The following is an 18005-nucleotide window of genomic DNA, read 5'->3' as shown; positions in this document are numbered from 1 at the left end:
GGCGTTCATTTAGGTCTGGAGGGCCGCTCGCGTTTCCATGGAAACCTGCTGTCAGGCGGCCCTGGCTGAGGCCAACAGGAAATCTTTATTCCCAAAAGCAGCTTGTCAGATTCACTCTCAGTCAAAGTGCCATGGAAATAGTTCCTGTGTTTGCCTGTGGTTGTCTTGCCCTGGTGGAGTGGCTGGGTCCCGGCAGGTGTGGGGGCAGGCGGCCTGCACTTGGCCTGGGCCTGACCTGGAGCCTGGGGCTCTGAGTGAGCGGAGGAGAGCGAGTTCCAGCAGGGCTGCAGGGGCCGGCTGCTCCCTGCCTTCCCTGCTTTGCTCTCTCGGCTGCTCCCTGCAGCCCCACTGTCCTGCCCCGCACCGCGAATCTTCTGTGTGAAGGAGCCACTTTCTAAAAGCGTCCTTGCAAGGGCTGGCCATTTGGTGCGGCAGCTGAAGTCGCTGCCTGGGAAGCCTCATCCCGTGTCGGATGCCCGGTGGCTGCCCTGGCCACTGCCCCCTGTCCAGCTTCCTGCTGACGCGCCCTGGGAGGCAGCAGGAATGGCTCGAGTCGTTGGGTTCCTGCCTCCGTGTGGGAGACCTAACCGAGCTCCAGGCTGCAGCTGCGTGGCCTGAGTCCTTCCAGCAGCCTTGGGAAGTGTCGGCCGCGCCCCGGAGTGGGGGGCTGGGGAAGACAGAGCCCAAGCTCCTGCCAGGTTGGGGAAGGGGTTTCCAGGTGCTAGAGGGGCCTAGTCTGTGTCCATAGTGATACAGTGGCAGTGACCCCAGGCCACAGGGCTAAGTGGCCTTGGGGGAGGGGACCAGAGGCGGTGGTGCGAGGTGAACAAGTTTGGGGGTGGTGGGGTTGGGGCCACTGGTGCATAGTGGTGCCCGCTCATGTGGCTGCTTCTCTCCAGGTACCAAGAAGCTGACCAATAAGGCCACCCTGTGGTACGTTCCCCTGTCACTGAAGAATGTGGACAAGGTCCTCGAGGTGCCTCCTGTCGTGGTAAGGTGACGCCTCCCACCCCGTTCACTTTTCTCTGGGGGGCAGAGGGCAGCTCCTGGGTCCCCGGGTGTGATGGCAGGTGACGCATTCACCTGTGGAGCCATGGGGAAACGGCTGGGGCCCCTGGTCTGGGCGGGGCCCTGGAGGGCGGGGCCCCGGAGGGCGGGGCCCTGGGCTGGGTGGGGCCCTGGAGGGCGGGGCCCTGGGCTGGGTGGGGCCCTGGAGGGCGGGGCGCTCTGTACACAGTGGGGAGGCTGGAGGTGTCTCAGTGGGGTCCTTTAGTGCATGTTTGATTCATGCTGGGCCTGTGAGTGTCCCCAAACTTGTGGTCAGGGACATTGTCCAGCCCAGAGGCCCTGCGTGTCACAGGTGACAAGTCCTTCAGCCGAGGGCTGGGCCACCAGGCTGCAGGGCCCAGCTCCTGAGAGCTGCTTGTCGTCTTGGCTCCTGGCGCAGAGCTGCTGAGTTTGAGCCTTGTCCCCTGCTGGCATCTCCCTCCTCCTCGGGGCTGGACTGGCCGGGGGGTCTCCTGTGCGCCTTCCTGGGCCCTGGCAGGCCCGTGGGGGACAGGTGCTTGGGAAAGGGGGTTGACCTCATTCCTTCGGCCCCCTCACCTGCTCCTCCCGTACCCCAGGCCCAACGGATTCCAAGGACAGCTGTGACTGCGGCCGCGTCTGAGGCTCTGTGCGGCCTGCCCTGCCCTGCCAGGACAGGCCCGCCTTAGCGGGAGGCCCGAGCCGCAGCTCAGCAGGGAGGATCTTCCTGCCTTGGGATGCACAGAGAGCGGCTTAGAGATGACGACAGTGAGAGTGGTCGTCAGGAGCGGTGCCTGCTCTTTATGCTCGTGGATTGCGAGGGAGCTGAGTGTTCCTGGCACGCGCGGTCCTCGGGCTCCTCTCTGGGCTTACGAAGTGCATGTGCCTGCGGCCAGGCCTAGGCTCTGTCTTCATCCGCTGGCCTTGGTGGAGGCCCCGTGTCACTGAGGCTGAAGGGACCTGTTCCCTGTAGCCACCGCTCCTCTAAGGCCATGAGACTGGCTGACTGACTCCAAGGCTGGCTTCCTGTTGGCTCCCCGTGCCCCCGGCTCTGTCTGAGACCCCTAGGAGGGGTGGGAGGTGAGGCGCTGGCCGCCGGGCGCAGCCATTGTCTGCTCTAGATTTTTTAAACACAGAGCAGGAGCCTGCTTGGTGTTTGTTGTGCAGGGTGATTGGCCCTGGACTGGTGGGGTTGCCGCTTGTCTCTGATACCGTGGGAGCAGGGCGGGGGCCCTGCCAGCATCAGGGGAATCCACCACCCGCAGGGGAGGAGGGTGCGTAGGAGCTGGGGTCCAGCGTGGCGTTCCAGGGTCCCCACCCAGCTCCCCTGCCTCGGTGTCCTGGGCGTAGACTGGGTGGCCTACTCTCTGGCCATCCCATGAAGGTGTGGGCAGGGCTGCACCTCTGAAGCCCTGGGGCGGCTCCCTCCTGGCCTCTCCTGGCCTCGGGTGGCTGCAGGTGCTCTGTGTCACACGGCCTCTCCTCTGTTGTGTCTTCTGATAAGGACACCAGCCGTTGGATTAGGGCCAGTGCCACCCTGTGTGACCTCGTCTTAGCCAGTGACAGCTACAAAGACCTTAATTCCCACAGTGTCCCATTAGGCTCCAGGTGGAGACCGATGTGGCGGGCACGCTCTTCAGCCTGGCACCCACTCCCTGGGCTTAGTGCATGTGCCCCCATGCCCTGGTTCCACCTGGGGTGCTCCCAGCTTCTCAAAATAGGGGTAAGCCAGAGGCACAGTGACTGATCGCTTTCAAAATTACCAGAGTATGACCCCCACCTTTCCCTCTAAGTGCCTAGTGTTAGAGTAGCCACATCATGTAAATACTCAAATATAATGCTTTCTCCGATGTAACTATCGGATGCTACAGAATTCTTTTTTTTTTTTTAAGCTTTTATTTAGTGAGAAAGATGCATAAGAGAGTGAGAGTTTTATTTAGGAGAGAGAAGTCAATGGGGGTTCGTACCGAGCACCAGGAACCAGCCACGTGGATGAGCATCTAGGCCAGGAAGCCTAGAGCACATGGCCCAAAGGCCATGTACCCTGGAGGCGTGGGGCTACAGCAAGCCCCCTTCCTAGCAAGAGGCCAGGGAAAAAGAGCCGGCCGGGCCGGGCCATGCCGTGGCTTGGCTTTTAACCCACTCCGAAGGGGAGTGGTTAATTAACCTGATTGGCTGGTGGGCACCCAGGTGTGGTCAGGTAGGGGGATGAGGCCACACAGGGACGTGGCAAAGGAACCAGGTAGGGGCATGAAGTCACACAGGGGCGTGGCGAAGGCGTGGTCTTCCAGTTCACAAATCTGATCAATTTTAACCTGTATGCCTGCCTACTTCATTTCCCCCTCAGAGACTCCAGACCTTAATCTTAAGGGGATGTTGATGGGCGTCGAGTCACCATCTTCTGTAGCTACTTCCTGCTGCTTAGGGGCGCAGACCCTGCCTGTTCTCGGTCTGGAAGCCTCTGCCTATCTCATCTAATGAGTTCACGTCACAAGCTGGATCTCCTCCAGTCACTGCCGTCCTCTGTGTCTCCTGCATGGTCTTCATTATTCTTAGAAGCTGCTGGGTTCTGCTGGGTTATTTTAGATCCACTGTTACTCTGGAGTGACCATGGGAGTCCAAAGCGTGGCACGATGTCTTTCAACAAGGCTCTAAGCACCTCACGTGCTTTCTCCGTTCGGGTCGAAGGATGCTGCAGAATTGTGAGAACTCTACCAGGCCCTGTGTCTGGGGCATCCCCTGACCCTTCTTCTTCTTCTTCTTCTTCTTTTTTTCAAACAGGCAGAGTTAGACAGTGAGAGAGAGACAGAGAGAAAGGTCTTCCTTCTGTTGGTTCCTCCCACAAATGGCTATTACTGCTGGCGCGCTGTGCCGATCCAAAGCCAGGAGCCAGGTGCTTCCTCCTGGTCTCCCATGCGGGTGCAGGGCCCAAGCACTTGAGCCATCCTCCACTGCCTTCCCGGGCTACAGCAGAGAGCTGGCCTGGAAGAGGAGCAACCGGGACAGAATGCGGCACCCCAACTGGGACTAGAACCCGGGGTGCTGGTGCCCCAGGCGGAGGATTAGCCAAGTGAGCCATGGTGCTGGCCTCCCCTGACCCTTCTTAAGGGATAAGACCAAGGCAGGGCTCCTGGGCCACACACAGTAGCTGTGGGTGCCTGTCTGCCATCGGGACCGAGAGCTGTGGGGTCTTTGGCCAGTGGAGAGGGGTGGGCGGCTTCAGATTCCCTGGCTGTCCTTGCCTAGTAATGAGCACGTCCCCCTGCATCCTGGCAGAGCCTCCAGGGGTTTCTGTGCTCCCCCTGTGCAGCTGGCTCGATGAGGCGTGGAATCAACTTGGCTCCTGGAGGGGTGCACTGGAGCCGTTCCCCGAGCCCAAGGCCAAGGTTGCTGCCGCAGAGAAGCTCACGCTCCCGGCACAGCCTATGGTTTATTCGAGCTTCCTTCCCCATCCGTGCTGGGCCCACGGAGCGCAGACGTCAGGTTGACCAGGAACCCAGGCCTGCTGTCCTCCCTGGCAGCCCCCAGCAGGGGCCAACATGGGGATCCCGGAAGGCGCAGCTCCTCCCTGGCGGTGACTGACGTCTGTGCTCAGCTGCTGGGAGCGAGGCCCTGAGCCTCCTGCCACCCTGCCATGGCGAGTGCCATTTGGGCAGGAAAATGTACATCTCACATATGTGGGCTCTTGCAAAAGTTCACAGAAAATGTGAAGTGTGCATGCTGAAAATCTACGTATGGAGTTCAAGTTTTTTGCATCCAAATAGATGTACTTTTAAATTCCATTTTCCAAAGACCTTTGTGAAGTCATCTCCCCTGTATTTGTGTCTGCACAGAGACACACACATACAGAGCCGTGCACACAGACGTGCACACACACACACGTGCCCACACACGCAGACGCATGCACGCACTCACAGATGCACAAGCACTTGCACACGCAGACACACACGCGCACACCTGGGTTCCTTGGGGAAGCCCAGCACTGGCCTGCGCGGTGCACACAGGGTCTGTCTCCTTGTCTCACCTTCCTCTCCAGCCGGGCAGGGGGCGGTGCTTTCCTCAGTGGCCAAAGAGGCCACCTGGCTGCTGGTGGAGCAGTCCCAGCCTGGGAGCGTCAGCAGTGGCCATTGGAAAATGGACACGTGGGCTTTTTCCAAATGACCAAAGGTGCACTTGGGCCGAGAGTTTGGGCCGCTCTGCTGCTTCAGATCGCCGGGTCTGATGGCCTCTCAGGCGAGTCAGGTGCCGGCCTTGGTTAATGTTCCCATAGCCGTGTGCCCGGGGCTGGGTTCCTGTGTCGGGGGCTCATGTCCAGGGCTGGGCCGCTGCCTGAGGGCTGACTGCACTGGGGACTGGCTCTTTTTTGTTGTGTTAAATCTCTTTCAAAGGCACTTCTTGAGGACACAGAAATTCAGCCGTGGGTTCTACAGGGCGGACGCAGGGCAGCTGCTGCTCCGAGGGGCGTGACCTTGGGCGGCGGAGCGTTAGGAAGCAGTTCACTTCTGGAGGAAGAGGCTAAATGGTTCACTGCGACGTGCGTGGCTCCCACGGTTTGTTTCTTGTGAGCAAGGCCGTCCTCTCCCTTCTCAGCCTCTTGTGGAGATGGGCTCTCCCGCCGGAGAGGAGAGTGGTTGAGCCCAGAGACGCCCTCCGCCGCTGTGCAGCTTTGCAGCTGGGCCGTGATCAGGGACATCAAGGCGCTTCACAGTGTTTTTATTTTTATTCTTTTAAGTATTTATTTATTTGAAAGGCAGAGTTACAGAGAGGCAGAGGCAGAGAGAGAGAGAAGTCTTCCATCCATTTGTTCATTCCCCAGATGGCCACAATAGCCAGAGCTGTGCCAATCCAAAGCCAGGAGCCAGGAGCTTCTTCCGGGTCTCCCACGTGGGGGCAGGATTTAGGCCCCATCTTCCACTACTTTCCCAGCCATAGCAGGGAGCTGGATTGGAAGTGGAGCAGCTGGGACTCCAGCCAGCGCCCATGTGGGATGCCGGCACTGCAGATGGCGGCTTTACCCGCTGCGCCACAGCGATGGCCCCGAGGGTGGTTTTGAGAGAAGGCTTAATTCTGCCCTGGAAATGGAGTTGCTTGGCCAGAGGGGCTTCTGCAGGGCAGTGTGGAGCCCACAGGGGCTCTGAGTTCTGTGGCCTTCCTGCAGGTTCAGCTGGAAACGGCGGCCGAGTGAACAAAGGGGCAGGGGAACGCCAGGCAGTGGGCAGCAAGGAGGCCGAGAGCCGGCCTGGAGCCGCACATGGTCCTGCTCGGAGGGGAGTAGTAGCCCTTACGTGGGCTGGAGGGGCCGAAGGTCAGAGAAACCCGGCGCTGTTCCTGTGGCCCGGGCCTCGGGGGCCTCGGTGTTTACGCCAGGGCTTAGATTCATGTTTGCTGTCAACTTCTTGTTCAGACCTTCTCCGTTCGTTATGGCGTTGGGGACCTGTTCTAGCCTCGGCCACCTTCCCTGTGAAGGTACAGCCGAGGGCCGGTGCAGCAGGCTGGCCAGGGCTGGGGCGCGGGGACCGTGTTCTCCCACGGCCCTGGGTCCTATGGTTTTGTGACCAGGCAGGAATCCCAGGAAGGAGTGAGCAGGTGGGAAGAGGAGAAGTGGCTGAGGCTTGTCAGTGTGAGACTGGGGACCGTGTGCCCTTGTATGGTGACGTAAATGACGTCACGTGGATACAGTGAAACAATGAGGCGCCGGCTTTGAAGTACAGAGAGGGGCGAGGCCTTTGTATGCATCCACAGGAGGGCCCTTCAGAAAGACTGGAAAAACACAGTTCAAGGAGGTTTTTTGGTGCAAATACAATTCGAAAGCCACCCATAATTTTTTCCTGGTGTGCAGTTTCCACAAACTTTTGAAGACCCCCCAGGCAATCCGACAACCCCGGGAAGGGTCTGAAGCAAACGCTTGGCCGTGTTGTCCCGGGGCACGGGGCTGTGTGAGCGTTCAGCTCCTCGTGTTCTATCTGCCTCTGAAATAGGTGTTGTGAGGCAGTGTGATGGAGCGCCGCAGTCGCAGCACGCTGGGCGGGCATGAGTCTGCAGCCCTGGGCCCGGCGCTGGGGGAAGGCGGCGTCCCCGCTGCGGGCCTAACTCTCTCCGCGTTCCACAGTATTCCCGGCAGGAGCAGGAGGAGGAGGGCCGGAAGCGGTACGAAGCCCAGAAACTGGAGCGCATGGAGACCAAGTGGCGGAACGGGGACATCGTCCAGCCTGTCCTCAACCCAGGTGACTGCTGGTGGCGTGGGGGTCTGCTCCAGCGACAGACACTCCCGACTCAGGCGTGGGGGTCCGACTCCAGGGACAGATGCTCCCGACTCACGTGTGGGCGTCCCACTCCAGGGACAGACGCTCCCGACTCACGTGTGGGCGTCCCACTCCAGGGACAGACGCTCCCGACTCACGTGTGGGTGTCCAACTCCAGCAACGGACGCTCCCGACTCACGCGTGGGGGTCCGACTCCAGGGACAGACGCTCCCGACTCACGTGTGGGTGTCCCACTCCAGGGACAGATGCTCCCGACTCACGTGTGGGCGTCCAACTCCAGTAACGGATGCTCCTGACTCACGTGTGGGCGTCCCACTCCAGGGACAGACGCTCCCGACTCACGTGTGGGCGTCCTACTCCAGCGACAGACGCTCCCGACTCATGCGTGAGGGTCCGACTCCAGCGACAGACGCTCCCGACTCAGGCGTGGGGGTCCGACTCCAGCGACGGACGCTCCTGACTCATGTGTGGGCGTCCTACTCCAGCGACAGACGCTCCCGACTCACATGTGGGGGTCCAACTCCAGCGACAGACACTCCCGACTCATGCGTGGGGATCCGACTCCAGCGACAGGCGCTCCTGACTCATGCGTGGGGTTCTGCTCCAGCGACAGACGCTCCCGACTCAGGCGTGGGGGTCCAACTCCAGCGACAGACGCTCCCGACTCACATGTGGGGGTCCGACTCCAGCGACAGGCACTCCCGACTCATGCGTGGGGATCCGACTCCAGCGACAGGCGCTCCTGACTCATGCGTGGGGTTCTGCTCCAGCGACAGACGCTCCCGACTCAGGCGTGGGGGTCCAACTCCAGCGACGGACGCTCCCGACTCATGTGTGGGCGTCCTACTCCAGCGACAGGCGCTCCCGACTCATGCATGGGGGTCTGCTCCAGCGACAGACGCTCCCGACTCACCCATGGACGTCTGACTCCAGGGACAGACGCTCCTGATTCATGCGTGGGGGTCCGACTGCCGCGACAGATGCTCCCAACTCACGTATGCCAGCCCAGCTGCATGGCCTGGGCAAGGCAGCCTGGACCTCTCTCAGCAGGGGTCCTCAGCTCAGCTGGGCCCACACCTCCCTCCCACACTGGCGCGGCGGCCTTGGTCTCTGCCCCCCACCGCCTGGGCTTTTGGGTCCCAAGTCCCCATGTCTGACACCACAACCAGATGTCAGATTGTTGCCCAGCAACCTCCACTCTGGTGACCCCGCAGAGAGCCCGCGAGTGCTTTAAAAGCCACTTTTCCCTGCTGTTTCGAGGTTGTCAGCTGCCCGCAGCTTTAACCAAGGGAGGACTGCTGGGCCTGTGACCGTCTGCTCCCTGCTGGCCAGGGCCGCCCTGAAGCTGTCAGCAGTGCTCCAGCCCGTCCCCAGGCAGGTCTGCCCTCAGCTGTCGCTGACAGTGTGCTGGCCGCTGGAGCTCGGCCATGGGCCTGGAGCTCTCCCTGCTGCCCCACCTAGCCAGGCCCAGCGTCCTTTTCCCATCAGCACGGGTCTGGGGCCGGGGGGTGGAGGTACAGAGTGTGGTGTGGGGGAGGAGGCAGGTTCTGGAAGGCTGGGCCGTGTGGGTTTGGATCCCAGCTCTGCAGCTTCAGTGGGGACGGAACCTCCCTGTGCCTCCGTTTCCTGGGCTGGAAACAGGTGACGCAGCCAGGGAGCCGGTGGGGTTGCTGAGCTGATGTGATGACACAACGGACGGGCGCCAGAAAGAGTTCTGTGCTTCCTGGGGCCACACGGAGCCTCTTCCCTCACCACGCGGGGGCCTGATGTGGGCCCCCCACGGCCCTCTGGAGCTGCTGGGGTCAGTGGCAGTCATGGGGGCTGGAATGCCAGTCGTTCCCTGGGCGCAGCTCCCTGCTCAGGCTACGTCTGCCTCTCGTGGGGGCAGAGCTCCAGGCCCTGGAGTGCTAAGGCGCCTATATCTTTAAAAAAAAAAAATTTATTTTATTTATTTGAAAGACAGTTACAGAGAGAGGTCTTCCATCTGCTGGTTGACTCCCCAACTGGCCGCAATGGCCGGAGCTGTGCCGATCTGAAGCCAGGAGCTTCTTCCCAGTCTCCCACAGGGAGGGTCCAAGGACCTGGGCCATCTTCTGCTGCTTTCCCAGGCCATAGCCGAAAGCTGGATCAGAAGAGGAGAACCTGGGACTCGAACCAGCGCCCATGTGGGATGCTGGCGTTTCAGGGCTTTAACCCACTGCGCCACAGTGCCAGCCCCAAGGCTCCTATATCTTTAACAGCAGCTTTGCAGTCACTTCGGGAGGGGCCAGAGCAGGGCAGCTCATGGATGAGCAGCAGGTAGCCCTGCTACTCACGCCAAGACAGCGAGGGCGGCAGAGGTGTTTCCTAGGCCCTGCAAAGGAGGCTGGGAGTGGGGCTGCTGGTTAGTCGTCCCTGCCTGGTCCTCCTCCAGTCACCAAATCCTTGTTGCTTCTGCACGTCGCAGAGCCACGCCCCCTCCAGGGCGACTCCGTGAAGTCTCAGTGCCATCTTGGGTCATGTGTGTCCTCCGCTGGGTCAGATGCAGGCCCTGTGGCCCACGGCCCCTGGACTAAGACGACGAGCTGCCTGCCCCGCCCCCGTTACGCGGTGCTGGAAGCGGGAGCCGGGAAATGAGCAGGCTCACCGGGAAAGGGCAGAACAGGAGGCCCGCGCCCGAAAGTGAGGAGCCCTGCCAGGGCCTCGGGCCGGGGGACGTCTGGGGCCCCGGCTCTGCCGCCCGCAAGGCCCCTCCTGTCCTTTATGTTCGTGGCCTCCATGGACGTGGGTGCTGGGGAATGGGGCTCACAGCCCACCTTCTGCTCAGCTGCGTGTGGGACCCAGAGTTTACTTTGGAGGTGGAACAGGCAAAAGCTTTTTAGTCTGGGTGAACCCCATTCCCTTCTGAACTTGTCGGCATCTATTGTGTTTGCTTCCCGTCAGTTCCATGTGACGTAACCACACCCAACATTCTTTCCAGGCCTGAATCTCAAACCTGGTGTGTTTTGTTCTTCCTCACCTACTCTGCTCTCTCACTCTTGAGTGACCACAGAGTCAGAGTGAGGACCCCTCCCACTGCAGCCTGGCCTAATGGCCACTACGGCCGGCGTGCTGCGCCGATCGGAAGCCAGGAGCCAGGTGCTTCCTCCTGGTCTCCCATGCAGGTGCAGGGCCCAAGCACTTGGGCCATCCTCCACTGCCCTCCCGGGCCACAGCAGAGAGCTGGACTGGAAGAGGAGCAACCGGGACTAGTACCCAGCGCCCTGACCGGGACTAGAACCTGGGGTGTCACGCCGTAGGTGGAGGATTAGCCAAGTGAGCCATGGTGCCGGCCCAGCAGGGTCCCTTTTAACCTGCACATGGAGGGAAAAAACACCTTTACCTGATTTTTTTTTTTTTAATTTGTTTATTTGGAAGGCAGAGCTACAGAGGGAAAGAAGGAGAAACAGAGAGAAGTCTTCCATCCGCTGGTTCACTCCCCAAAGGGCCATAGCATCCAGGGCTGGGTCAGGCCGAAGCCAGGAGCCAGGAGCTTCCTCCGGGTCTCCCACGTGGGTTCTGGTGCAAAGGAACCTGAGCCATCCTCCACCGCCTTCCTGGGCGTCAGCAGGGAGCTGGATCGGAAGTGGAGCAGCCGGGACTCGAACAGCCCCCAGATGGGACGCTGGCATTGAAAGCAGGAGCTTAAGCTGCTGCGTGGCGCCCCGACCCCAAACGCTGGCCAGTTGTCACGGCGACACGAGCTCTTGCTGCAAAGCCCCCCAGATCTCTGGGCTTAGCCCTGTGCTTCCAGGATTCTTCCAGATACCCCCTGGGTTCCCCTGGGAAACAGGACACGAGAGGGCCAGAGCCACGCTCCCTCGGGCTCAGGCACCTGCACCAGGAGCTGTGAACCAGTCAGAACAGACTCGGCCCAGCCCGCGGAGTCCCTGTGCCCTCGGCTGTGGCCAGGGGAGGGGGCTGGGGCGTGGGTGGGGGGCGACCTTTCCTTTCCTGTGAGGGTTTTAGTGCTTTGCTTATTAAAAGCTCTCAGGGCAGGTTCTGAGGAGCTGAATCGTGACGTCTGGCATATGTGGTATTTTTAAACATTGCTGCAGAGCCATGGGCCACCAGTTTAGAGATTCAGTTATTTCAAGTGGCTTTTCATTGGAGCAAGGAGTTATCTGATGGGATCGAGATCTGTATGCAATTTTCAGTGAAGTCTGAACTTTTAGAACAATCTTCTGTCACTGTCCACACGTGTGGGAGGACTTTGGTTTCCATTCCTGACTAAAACACTGATTTTCATGCCTTTTTTCTTTTTATTTGAGAGACAGAGTTGCAGAGAGAGAGAGAGAGAGAGAGGTCTTCCATCTCCTGGTTCACTCCCCAAATGGCCGCAATGGCCAGAGCCAGGCCAATCCGGAGCCAGGAGCCAGGAGCTTTTTCTGGGTCTCCCACGTGGGTGCAGGGGCCCAAGCACTTGGGCCATCTTCTACTGCCTTCCCAGGTGCATTAGCAGGGAGCTGGTCAGAAGTGGAGCAGCTGGGACCTGAACCAGCACCCACTTTGGGTGTTAGCACCACAGGTGGAGGCTTAACCTGCGATGCCCCAAGGCCGGCCCCCATGTCTTTTTTCAATGGAACGTGAAACAAAGGAGGGCAGGAAAGAGTAGCCGTTAGTGTTCCGCGTACACGCTCTCAGGGTAACGGCTCTCTGAGCCAGCATCCTCCTGTGACCCTGGGTGGTGCCCCTCCCCCAAGGCAGACCACAGGTGTGGCCCTGCCCAATGCACCTCTCAGCACAGCAAGGATTTCAGTGCAAAGGGCTCCCTCTCACGTCCCCCACTGTGGGGGAGTCGGGGAGTGCAGAGAGGTAGAGTCCTCCACGCTTCTTTGGTCCCCACTTCCTGTCCCCCGAGTGCTGGGTTACCCTGAGGCCCAGGGCAGTCTCGGTATCTCAGGAGCCCCAGATCAAAGCGTGCTGGGCAGGTCCTGCCTGCGCCTGTCTCCTTGGCTTGCACGTGCCGTCTTCTCTCTGCATCTCTTATACTCGACCCTCCATGGCCATCTTTGTCCTCGTCTCCCTGCTTGTCCCTGGATTATACCAGCACGGGCGCCCTCTTTAACCTCAGCCACCTCCTTAAAGACCCTGTCACCATCCAGTTACATTCTGAAGCACCTGCTTTGAGCCATTAAGAACCATTTCGGGTCCAAAGCCAGAAAGTGCCGCTTCTCACTCCTCATTGAAAGGCCTGCCATTGGCTCAGTGGCCCAGTGGCCAGCAGGCCCAAAGCCATGGCCTTGCTGAGGTGGGAAAGACTCCCCCCGTGGGCACCAGCTGTCCCAGGCCCAGCCCTGACCGGAGAGCTTGGGGAGGTGCGTGCCCACTCAGCTGTCTGGGCTGCACAGGTGTTGGCCCCGGGGAGCCTCCGGGGATAGCATCTGCCCCTGGGCACAGGGCTTTCTTCCCGTTTTGTTTAAAGCGTAGACACTTGAGTGGCAGCGTGGAGCGACTGGAGCCCCAGAGGGGTTTGCTGCTTTGGAGCCCTGCCTGCGCAGGAGGCGGGGCCAGCCTGGAGGAGGGCTGAGCCTCGCCCTGAGGGGCTGCGCCCTCTGGAGCCACTCAGCCACCAGGGGTGGCAAAGCCGCTTATGGAAGCACTGGTGGCGCTTTTCATAAAACCGGAAATGAGAGTTGGGGCATAAAGACTCCGGGGAGGACCCCAGGAGCTCTCTGACCTTACAGCCTGAGAAAGTGGCATTGGGGTCATGAGTGGGAGGCCAAGGAGTCGGCTCGCCTTCCCCTTCCCCAGCCGGAAGCTGGTGGGAGACCACGATGAAATCCTAAGTTGCTGGTGGTCAGGTGCCCGTGGCTGTGATGTGTGTTGGACAGTCTGATTCCGCCACGGACTTGCTCACCCCCGTGACTGACCTGTCTCCTTTGCCGTTGCAGAGCCTAACACGGTGAGCTACAGCCAGTCCAGCCTGATCCACCTGGTGGGGCCGTCGGACTGCACCCTGCATGGCTTCGTGCACGGAGGTGAGAAAGCAGTCGCTGTCAGTGGCTGCTCCTTCCTCTTCACTGGCTCCTTGGCGTCCCCTGGGAAGCCAGGCCACTGTCTGACCCAGTTTAGGCTCTTGCATTTAGCGAAGTATAAATTTAAACTTTTAAGAAATCCTGCCGGCGCCTGTTTTTAAAATTGGAAATGAAAGTCAGATGGGCGACTGCTTCCCGCGGAGGGTCCCACGCAGCCCCAGCACCTGATGGCCCCGGGATGCCTGGTGGCTTCCTGGGGCTTGGGCAGGGCTGCTGCCCCACAGCACAGCACTGTGACCCACTAACAAAGTGTGACCAGTGGAGATGGTTTTGCCTCTGATGTTCGCGTGCATTTTCCCCGATGAGTACAAATCCCGCCTCAAACAGCACAGGCCTTGAAGTGCCTGTCTTGGTCTTGCCGGAGCTTGGGAAATGTGGCTGGAGCGCAGGAGAGCTGGGCTCTTGGGTCGTGGTGGGGCCCTCTTTACCTTGGTAATGGATGATAATGTTTCGTGCTTCAGGCACCGTGGGTCGCGCTGAGAGGTGCCGGTGGGCTGCAAGGGGAGAGCGCCTTGCTGGGGAGCCCTGGGAGTCTGCAGCTCGCTGTGTGTGTGCCCGGAGCCGGGCTGCTTCCTTTGGTGTGGGCGCGATCTCCAGTGCGTGTTTGCCAGGTGGTTACAGTGCTTCCCGATACGTAATGCCCGTTCTCATAGGCGTCTGCGGCTGTGATTGATAAAACTACGCTTTAGGAGCTTTCTCTCCTGAGTGCCTGGAGTGGATGAGTAAGCCGGACGCTGTGCTGAGGCCCCGGGCACCGTGGTTTTGTTGTGTTTTCCTGGAGCGCGTGCAGACAGGAGTGGCACCTGCCATCAACTGCGTCATTGTCTTCCCCGTATGGTGACCCTGTGGGTGCCAAATTCAGATGCCGTGGTGAACTGAAACAGATGCTAATTCTGCCTTCATTCAATGGTTCTGGGCTGTCGTGTGTCTTGGAAAATCACTCCCACTTCCTTTCTTCTGTGGCCAACACAAAGCGGCTGGTCTTGGTCTTAAGGACTCGGCCACAGGTCCTGGTGACGGTCGCCCCGTGAAAGGTGCAGGAGGTGCGGTGGGCCTTTCTGGTTGGGCATCAGGTAGACCCCGGTGGCCCCCGCAGGCACAAACTTGTTTCTGCTCCTGGGTACATGGACAGACCTGCTGTCATCCCCCCAGGGCACAGGGGTGAACACAGGGGGCTGAGGACAGCCACTTTGACAGGCGCGACTCTGCAGAAGTGCAAGCTGCCCTCCCTGAGTCCTGAGTGGACCACGCCGAGGCCCCCGCCTCCTGAAAGCACTGGTGTCCACCTGGAAAAGACCCCTTTCCTGCCCCACCCCATTTCATGGTTGGTTGTGCAGCCTGAAGGCTGAGCAGCAGGTGGCTGTGGGCCCGGAGCTTGGGAGAGGGAGGCCCTAGGAGTCTTTGGCCTGTACCCTTCCCATCTCGACTTCCAGAAGCCTTGGCATTTTCCTTGACATTCTTTCATTTTTAAGTTATTTGTTAACTTGAAGCCTTAACGGCATCTGTGTTCCCCAGCCCTCGGAGCTGTCTTGCTGCCTGGGCCTCTGACTCGGTTCTGGAGCTGCCATTGCTCTGTGCGTGGCACACGTGCACTTGAACATGGCCGCTGGAGACTCGGCTGGCCTTGCTGGGAAACTGGCTGCGGTGGCTCTCGTGGTCTGGCCTCCGCCTGCCTCGAATATCCCAGGAGCCTCTGCGCCCTCCAGCAGCTCTGTAGTCTCCATCCAGTGGTGCCCGCGGCCCATTGCTCAGGGCCAGCTGCCCTGGAGTCTCCCTGTGTCCCCTCCTCCAGAGGCTCCTTTCCCACACACGCACCGGGCCGGTGGCTGCCCCTCCCCCGGGCCGGATGCCCTGGTCCTCGGGGCTTCCGCTTCCCCCGGGGCCGATTTGGTGCCGTGCATCTTCCAGGGCTTTCGTGGACTGATTGGGGTCGGTCTCAGCTGCGGCACCAGAGCTCCAAACCGCAGTGGCTCCAAGAGACTCTTGGCTCTTCTGTGACTGCGTGTGAGCAGGCCAGGACTCACGGTGGCGCCGGGGGTGGGGCCCCAGCTCCTCCTGCCCTGTTGCTCTGCCCTCTTGGTGTGTACGAGCTGGCACAGTACTGCTCAGCCCTCTGGGGACCTGGCCCACGGGCACGCCGTCACAGGGTCACGTCTGCTGGCGAGGCCGATGGAGTCTCTGAAGAGGGGTGCTACCCTGGGCTGTTCTCTGTCACCGGGCATCGGGGCCACTTTTCTGAGCTTCGATGGCTGAGAGACACATCCTGGCTGGAGCACAGCTTTCCGAGGTCCTTCCCGCAGAGCCGGGGCCATTGCTCTGTGTCTTCTGGCTGTCAGGCTTCCTGTGGGTCTTTCTCTCCACCTTCCGACCACACATGGCTGGCCTGGCCTGGCCTTCGTGCCTTGTTCTAGCCTCTGGCCCCTTGGCCCATCCTTGACCGTCCAGCTGACTTTGGACTACATGTGCTCATCTGAATAACGAACCGCATGGGTTTGCGATTTCTGGGCCGTTGATCTGTGTGGTGACATCCCTCTGGGGTCTGCAGCCCAGGAACCCCACCAACCGGGAGGGTGGTCTCACTTCTTTTTTTTATAGGTGTTTTAAGAATATTTATTTATTTATTTGAAAGTCGGAGTTACAGAGTGAGAGTGAGAGTGAGCTCTTCCGTCTGCTGGTTCACTCTCCAGAAAGCTGCCGTGCCCAGGGCTGGATCAGGCCAAAGCCGGGAGCCAGGAGCTTCTCCTGGGTCTCCCATGTGGGTATCAGGGGCCCAAGCATTTGGACCATCTTCTGCTGTCTTCCCAGACCATTGGCAGGAAGCTGGATCAGAAGTAGAGCAGCTGGAACCAAACCGGTACCCATATGGGATGCTGCCATTACAGGCAGCAGCTTTGCCCGCCACGCCTCCACGCCGGCCCCCTCACTTCTGTTGTGGAGAGACTCTGGTCCCGCCCACGGCCAGCTTGCTGGGCAGTGTGCCTTGCTGCGCCGCGGAGGCCACTGCTCTTCCCCTGGCCGGCCCTCCCGCGGGGTTTGCCCCTCAGCCAGCTCTGGCTCTGCTTTCTGTCCCCTCCTCTGCTGGCAGTTTCGGCGGTGTTGAGCGTTAAATTGTGGTGTCGTTGGAGCCGAGTGTTAAGTCGTGGTGTTTCCGGGAGCCCCTGCTGGGGCAGCTCCCCACGTGGTGTTTCCGGGAGCCCCGTGCTGGGGCAGCTCCCCACGTGGTGTTTCTGGGAGCCCCGTGCTGGGGCAGCTCCCCACGTGGTGTTTCCGGGAGCCCCTGCTGGGGCAGCTCCCCACGTGCACCTGGTTTCTCTCGGGAACCTCAGTTATGCTGTGAAGGTCTGGGAAGGGACAAGAGCTGAGCAGCCCCCATCCATCATGACGTGGGGACAGCCGCACTCCCGGCGGCCGCCCCAGCCCCCGTGACCCGGCCGTGGCCGCCTCCCGGGCACGGTTCACGCCCTTGGGGACCTCAGCCACGTGGCTGTTCCAGCCCAGATGGGGACCTTCTCGGTCATTCTGGTTGCTCGCTTGTTCCCACCGCAGGTCTTCAGGGTGTGAGAAAAGGCCCTGATGTCATCAGTCTCGGCAGCTCTGAGTGACACCTGGCTCTGCTGGGACAGGAGTCCTGGGGCCGGGACTCAGGCCCCGGGGGCGCAGTGCACCTGCCAGCCCAGTTTCCTGAGGAGCCGTCCCCCGACCCTGCTCCCAGAGGGCATGTGAGGGCGCGGGCCTGGGGGCCTGTACTCTGCACATCCCATCCCGGGCAGCTCTGACGACTCACCGTGAAGCCACCACCTACCCTCCCACCCCACCTCCCTCGGCCTTCTCTCCTTTGTCACATGACCACACCCCCAGCCCCCCCACTTCCCACCCTACCTTGGCTGTGGCTCCCACGGGCAGTCAGCAGAGTCTACATGCAGCTCAGATGTCCGCTGGGGCCTGTCCTCTGCTTACCTCCGCACCTGCTGTTCTAACCTCCGAATTTGCCGGGAGAGCAGCACCCCTGGGCCCGTGGTCTGGGCAGCCCTCACCCACCCTGCCCACACTGTCTGAGGGGGAGGGGGAGGGGTGAGAGATGAGGCAGGACTGATAAAGGCTGGCTATTTTTATAGCTTTTATTTTACTTTTTTATTGGTTTCATTACAGACAGAGCAGAGAGACAATGTTCTTTCTATTTCCTGGAGGAATCATGAGTGTGGGCAGGAACTTGGCCACAAAGAGTAGACTGTGGCCACATGGAAGCCAGGCAACGTTCCCCCCCCACCGTGCCCACTGGCCAACACAGGGGGAGAGGACAACGTTTCCTGTCGGCATCGGGGGAGGGGAGCAATGGTGTTCTCAGAAAAGTGGGCGACCTTGAGCTTGTGTCACTTACAAAGGTGAAATGCTTGAGCGTTGGAACCAAAGCCTCATGACACAGACCTGTGGGGTCTGAGCCCTCGGAGCTGTGCTGCCCTGTGCTGGGCACCCGGCCCCCTCCTCTGTGTCTAGGTTGAGTGCTCGTCTCCCCAACCCCAGGGTCTCCCCTCCCTGACGTCGCCCCGCTCCTCCCACGTCTGCCGGCTGCTGGCCACACTCAGTGTGGGCAGATGGGGGTGACTTGTCCCTGGGCTCTGACCTGTTCTGTTTTGGTCATCCCTGGACCCTCGCCCTGGGA

The 18005-nt window shown here is 60.5% G+C and overlaps 1 protein-coding gene across 1 annotated transcript in view; it reads left to right on the top strand.

Annotated features, from left to right (window-relative positions):
- The window catches only part of ACOT7 (acyl-CoA thioesterase 7), a 100553-nt gene that overhangs the window by 40466 nt on the left and 42082 nt on the right, over window positions 1-18005 (top strand). The window contains exons 4-6 of the mRNA XM_062190351.1: window positions 900-991; window positions 7136-7250; window positions 13202-13288. Coding sequence (XP_062046335.1) covers window positions 900-991; window positions 7136-7250; window positions 13202-13288 — 294 coding nt within the window. The remainder of the gene's footprint in view (window positions 1-899; window positions 992-7135; window positions 7251-13201; window positions 13289-18005) is intronic.

This window comes from Lepus europaeus, chromosome 5 (genome assembly GCF_033115175.1).
Source record: "Lepus europaeus isolate LE1 chromosome 5, mLepTim1.pri, whole genome shotgun sequence".
Taxonomy (NCBI): domain Eukaryota; kingdom Metazoa; phylum Chordata; class Mammalia; order Lagomorpha; family Leporidae; genus Lepus; species Lepus europaeus.
The sequence above is the reverse complement of the archived record's forward strand: the minus strand, read 5'-3'. Positions and strand labels throughout refer to the sequence as shown.